Source organism: Pygoscelis adeliae, unplaced genomic scaffold, assembly GCF_000699105.1.
Source record: "Pygoscelis adeliae isolate BGI_AS28 unplaced genomic scaffold, ASM69910v1 Scaffold203, whole genome shotgun sequence".
NCBI classification, from domain to species: Eukaryota; Metazoa; Chordata; class Aves; order Sphenisciformes; family Spheniscidae; genus Pygoscelis; species Pygoscelis adeliae.
In genome coordinates this window covers 217,281-223,281 of record NW_008824407.1, presented here as the reverse complement: position 1 = coordinate 223,281, position 6,001 = coordinate 217,281, and the positions used below count along the sequence as shown (strand labels likewise).

Here is a 6,001-nt window from a genome sequence, read left to right as displayed (position 1 = left end):
GGTTCAGCATCAACACCCATTCTGATTCAGTGTTTCAACCCTTCAGTATTACCGCCACAGGCTCTACACTGATTCAGTAAGACGGCACCCAAGTTCATGACATTCTGGGATTTTTCTTCATGAATTTAAGGCTCAGCAATGAGAAGCTGGTATGGCACACAACTGACGCTGATTCAAGCAGACCTTGCTTGCTACTCTGTCTTCTACTGGAAATCATACCTAATCTCTTTCAATTTCTCTTGGGACACAAATAAACCCAGCATATTTGCTCTCAACTTCTGATAATCTGTGAAGAACCTAGATTTCAGTGATCAGAGAACAAATCCTGCATCACCAATGGTATTAAAAATCTGTCTCGGCTTCAGTTAAGCAACAAAAAAATCGTACTGTGTGCATACAGGTACTTACTGGTGTGCAGACAACTATCTCTGCCCCCTCCTGGAGGGCTTTGGCTTGCTCCCACATGCTTCCTCCTCCATATACAGCTACGGAGCGCAGGTTATATGCCTTACCAAAGCGCTTACATTCAGAATGGATCTGAGAATTTTAAACAAAGCACATCACAGTTCACGTTAGAGAGATCTCAGAAAACATACTTACCTTGGAAATACAGTCCAGCTCCTGAAATCCACTTTTCAGCTAATAACTTAGTGAAATTATTCAGAAATCCTCAGGGCTGAATACTTCAATACTTGTGGATAATTTCCAACAATTTATTTGGGAAACCTATTTAGGCATCCAATTGTAATTTAACCTGCAGGCTCTATCCTTTTACACATACAATTTGTGGCAATGCATCCACAGCATTCTTAATGCTTAGGAATAATACGGGAGCACTGTGCAAAAGTTAACAATTTCAGATTTGTCATGATCCTTTAACAAAAACAGGTGTAAGAGAGAACTGTGAGCTTACATTGGAGGCATGCTACTAATGCACAGAGTAGTTTTTTCAAATAATTTACTGAGGTTCTCTGATAATTTCTGCCCAGAATTTTGTCATCTTCTATGAGAACACTGTATGGCACATATATGCTTGCTATACACCTACCTGTTGGCAAAGCTCTCTGGTCGGGCATACGATCACTGCAATGGGACCATCCCCTGGTTCAAGCTCTTTTTGATCCATGATGTGAATCAACATTGGCCAGATGAAGGCTGCTGTTTTTCCACTTCCAGTCTTAGCTATCCCAATCATATCTCTGCCACTTAGTGCAACTGGAACACCCTAAAAATAAGGAGATTCTAAACCCATATTATGCCTACCATAGCATATTCTTGTGCTAGATATTACATGAAAACTCAGATAACAAGAGAAAAGCACATTACAGAGGACTCGTAGCAACATACGTTGATGCTTACACAGTTTTATTGCCAAGTTCAGATCTGAATTACTTTGTTTTAAGGGCTGGAAGCAGCCCTTAAAAGTTATCATGTTACGACTGTTGGTGTCCTATATGAAATCAATGTTTGGGCACAGTAAAACATCCCAAGGATACGTTTACATGTCCACAAATGCATCTTGTCCAGCTGTAAGAACGGTAAAAACAAATTCTCTGAGACTATTCTTTCTGTAACCATTCTGAGTGCTGAAGTCCTCAGTTCATCCCTACTGTTGCTATAAGGACCTCTCAACCACAGTTTTTTTTACAAACAGTATGGACTAAGGTCCTAGTACACATCCCTTGGACACAGCACCATGTCATTTTTTACACTTCAAGAAAAGCCTCTGAAGTGGTGTGGTCATAATCACATTATTGATAACCTTAATTACTTATGGTAATCAATCTACATATGCAGTAGAATCCCTTTTGCTTGCACAGCTCTCCAAGGAATGACCAGTTAAATGGTCCAGCTCATGGGACATTTATCCTAACTGCCAAAAGAAATTAAAAAATGCCTTGTTGCATATCTCTTCTAGTTACAAGACATTCAAGTATAAGCTGTTTAAAGGAATAAAGTTGTCAATGTATGGCTCTTTACTTAGCTACTGCTATGGTTATTTTTAATACAATTTCTAAACACATATAAAAAACCTTTCATACATTTCTATAAGCAAGAGATGTCACATGTACGTTCTTCAGTCTTCACTAAGAGACAAATGAAGAAAAGTATATGGATTTATTTACAGTGGTCATTTAACAAGAAAAAAAGTGGGTAAACTTCTATTTAAAAAATATCAAAGCTATTTTCCTAGAAAAATACAAATTATTCTTCTCCATGACAGCTCTATATAGGAAACTAGAACGGTATACATCCTCATATGCACTAGGGACCTTTGCATGTGTTCTATTAGTTCTCTTTAGATGTTAGAGAAGTAACAACACTCACCTGACACTGTATAGGAGTGGGCTGGGTATACTCGGATTTCCTAATTTGATGCATAAGTTGCTCATCAAACCCAAAATGAGCAAAACTACTGCCAGGCCTCGGAGGAGCAGCACCGGAGACCTTAGAAACAGAAACATATCTTTGTTCATGAACAGTAAGAGAAAAACAAAGAGCAATCTGTACCAAAATGAAAAAAAGTGTGTCTCTACCTCCAAAACTGCTTTTTATTTTTTGAATAGACATAAGTTTAACTAGGTGCAAATTCCAGATGTGTTGTGTAAATAGGACTTTCAGGTATAAAAATGTAGATAAATTGTCAATCAACGTAAGCTACTAAACATCATACCTACCCCCTTGTATAATTGGTCTCCTTCTTCCCCAAATAATTCCCTTCATAGAAAGTCACCACACTAACATGTCACAAATGGCGAAGAACTAATTCTTGCATATAGTATTTCCAGTTTCGATTCTTAGTTCTTTACTCCAAGTGCAACCATGCAACTGGCAATCTTGGGTGCCCACTTTGACAAGTCCAGAGAAGACTTTCAAGAACTGCTGAGGAAAACCAAGCTCCCTTAAATCAAAGTCACTGAAGGTATCCAAGAGGCTTGGTATTCAAAAGCTGGAGTTCCCTGTGAAAATCTTCATGAAAACTACTAAGGCAGTCCAAAAAAATGGGAGTAAGAAGATCCTAGGAGGACAGTTTTGTGACCAGCTTACCCGGAGATTTAGCTTATGACGTAACTCCACCACTTGCTGCGGGGTGAGACTGGTGATCTCCTCATGCTCATCATAGAAGTTTTTCTCAAACGGTGGATATTCAATCTGCAAGGGTGATTACTCGGTTAGTCCAGGACTCAAGATTCCTCCCTGTACACTTAGTTTTGGAGGGAAAGTGTCCTTTTGAGAGAAAAAGTTCTTAATTATCTGCAAGAACATTAGTTTAATATGAAGTCATTTGAAGGATCTTTAGTATGACTCAAGTGGCACAGCACTGAAATATTACCTGCCAACATCGATGCACGGGGACAGAAGCATATTTCTGCAGCCTCCTCCTAGAGAAACTGATGCCTTACGGTCTAGACAAGTGGTCTGTGCGGTGGGGGGGGAACCGGCTGACAGGCTGCACCCAGAGGGTGGTGGTAAATAGCTCCTTTTCAAACTGGCAACCTGTCACAAGTGGGGTCCCCCAGGGATCGATATTGGGCTCAACGCTGTTTAGTATCTTCATGAGGGATCTGGATGATGGGATCAATTGTACCCTGATGAAGTTTGCTGATAACACCAAACTGAGTGGGGAAGTGGACACTTCAGAAGGAAGAGCCACCCTGCAGGAAGACCTGGATAGGCTGGAGGAGGGGGCTAACAAGAACCTTATGAAGTTCAACAAGGACAAGTGTAAGGTCTTGCACCTGGGAAAACATAATCCAGGAGTGCAGCACAGGCTGGGATCTACCCAGCTGGGGAGCAGCTCTGTGGAAAGGGACCTGGTGGACAAGCAGCTCAATATGAGTGAACAGTGTGCTGCTGCGGCAAAGAAAGCCAACAGGGTGCTGGGCTGCATCACCAAGGACATCACCAGCAGAGATAAGGAAGTCACCAACCCACTCTACTCAGCGCTTGTCAGGCCACACGTGGAATACTGTGTTCAGTTTTGGTCCCTGCTGTGCAAAAAAGATGTGGACAGGCTGAAGAGGGTCCAGAGAAGGGCCACAAAGATGATCAAAGGACTGGGAAGCCTGCCGTATGAGGAAAGGTTGAGAGAACTGGGTTTGTTCAGCCTTGAGAAAAGAAGGCTTATGGGAAACCTCATCACCATGTTCCAGTATTTAAAGGGTGGCTACAGAGAAGATAGAGACTCCCTTTTTACAGGGAGTCACATGGAAAAGACGAGGGGTAATGGGTACAAGTTACTCCTGGGGAGATTCCGATTGGACAGAAGAGGAAAATTTTTCACAATGAGAACAATCTGCCATTGGAATAATCTCCCCAAGGAAGTGGTGGATTCCCCATCATTGGGCACTTTTAAGATTCAGCTGGACAGGATGCTGGGCCATCTTGTCTAGACCGTGCTTTTGCCAAGAAAGGTTGGACCAATGATCCTTGAGGTGTCTTCCAACCTGGTATTCTACAATTTCAATCTACTTCTTAGCTCCTGCTTTCTAGAATGCCTCAGACAGAACAGAATGGAATAAACTTCCTTCCTACCTCTGAATGGTCAATAGGTGGAAGAGGATCAATGATTTTTTTGGACGGTGCAATTGGATTCCCATCACTATCATACTCCAGGTTATCCTCTTCCTCTTCTTGGACCACACCAGCAGTGGGGTTTTCAGCCATGTAGCGAAAATAAGCTTCCTGCAGCAAAACATATCAGTAAAATCACATACGATAGGATGCAAAAATACTATTACATTTGTTTAAATGATGCATATGCTAGATGGCTGTTTGCTTTCACACCCGCCATTGAGGAAAAAAAACCTGTTCACTAGAACTGATTCTTCTAATAAATAACAACAGTTACGCCCAGAAGGACAATAAGTACAAACAAAGAAAACAACTAAAGTGTCAGTTAGACCACAAAATGCTTTTAAAAAACAAACAACTTCTCTTACATGTCTGCTTAACAACTCCTGCTACGAAGACTCGTTATGCTTTAACAATAGAAAAATCTATTCTTATTTCCACATGGACAAAGTACAAATGCTGCAGGTTTTTAAACAAAGAACACGATGTTACTAAGCATATGTTTACATTTTTTTAAACACACTATGCCAAAAATAGTTTCTCCACTTCCCCTAACTAGACTCTAAGAAATGAAAATATATCTATTTTTCATTAAGAGAGTCAACAGCAAACGGGAAAGAAACTATTTCAGAAGTCCTTCAAGACAAGCCCAAGTTAGAAGTCACTGTCACCACTGCCACATGCCATCCTTACAGCTCACAAATATGTACGTGTCTCACAGAATCTCACTGGCGCACCAAGACACTCTCGTGGAGAAAACACCAGTCTCACTTGACTTTCAAGCAAATATTTAAGATCAGGTTTTTAAAGCAAGGTTCAATTACAAATAAATGTATACACTCATCTGGCTTTTTCATTTGCATGGCCAATTATCACTCAGTCACATAGATATGCATACGATACACCTGAACAACAGCTGTCTCCAAGTGTAAGTCACCTTTGCTCAAACTTCAGCACAACTACACTCCCAAAATTGGAAGCAAAGGCCTAGAGGCCAGACAATCCTTCCATGCTCTGCATTACTGCGAGTAACACAATAGTTATTAATTACAACTTAGTAGTAAGGTACATTTTGAAATGAAGTCTTTCCTCTTTATTATTTCTGTTACAGTGATGCTTAATCAGAACTGGAGCTCCTCTGAAAATAAAGAGCAAAAAGCCTGATTCTTGCCCTTAACAGACATGAAATTTCACTGCAAACAGCCTCCACAGTTTAACAGTCTCTCACTGGTGCTCCACGTTAGTTGATTCTCCTAATTTCAAATTTGATGAGACCCTCAGATACTGAAAAACCTGTACAGGAAGTTGAAATTCAAATTGACTGAAAAAAAATCTTCTTAAATGGAGTAAAAGAGAATGAAATGGTCTCCTAATAGTCTTCCTTTTTTTAGTGAAACACCTAGAAGGGTAGAGGCAGCAGGGTAAC

The 6,001-nt window shown here is 40.6% G+C and overlaps 1 protein-coding gene across 1 annotated transcript in view; it reads right to left on the bottom strand.

Annotated features, from left to right (window-relative positions):
• Positions 1–6,001, bottom strand: part of DDX42 (DEAD (Asp-Glu-Ala-Asp) box helicase 42) — a 22,104-nt gene that overhangs the window by 10,092 nt on the left and 6,011 nt on the right. The window contains exons 6-10 of the mRNA XM_009320437.1: positions 4,537–4,686; positions 3,049–3,153; positions 2,329–2,448; positions 1,049–1,225; positions 409–537 (exon numbers count right to left, since the gene is read on the bottom strand). Of these exons, the coding sequence (XP_009318712.1) occupies positions 409–537; positions 1,049–1,225; positions 2,329–2,448; positions 3,049–3,153; positions 4,537–4,686 (681 nt within the window). The remainder of the gene's footprint in view (positions 1–408; positions 538–1,048; positions 1,226–2,328; positions 2,449–3,048; positions 3,154–4,536; positions 4,687–6,001) is intronic.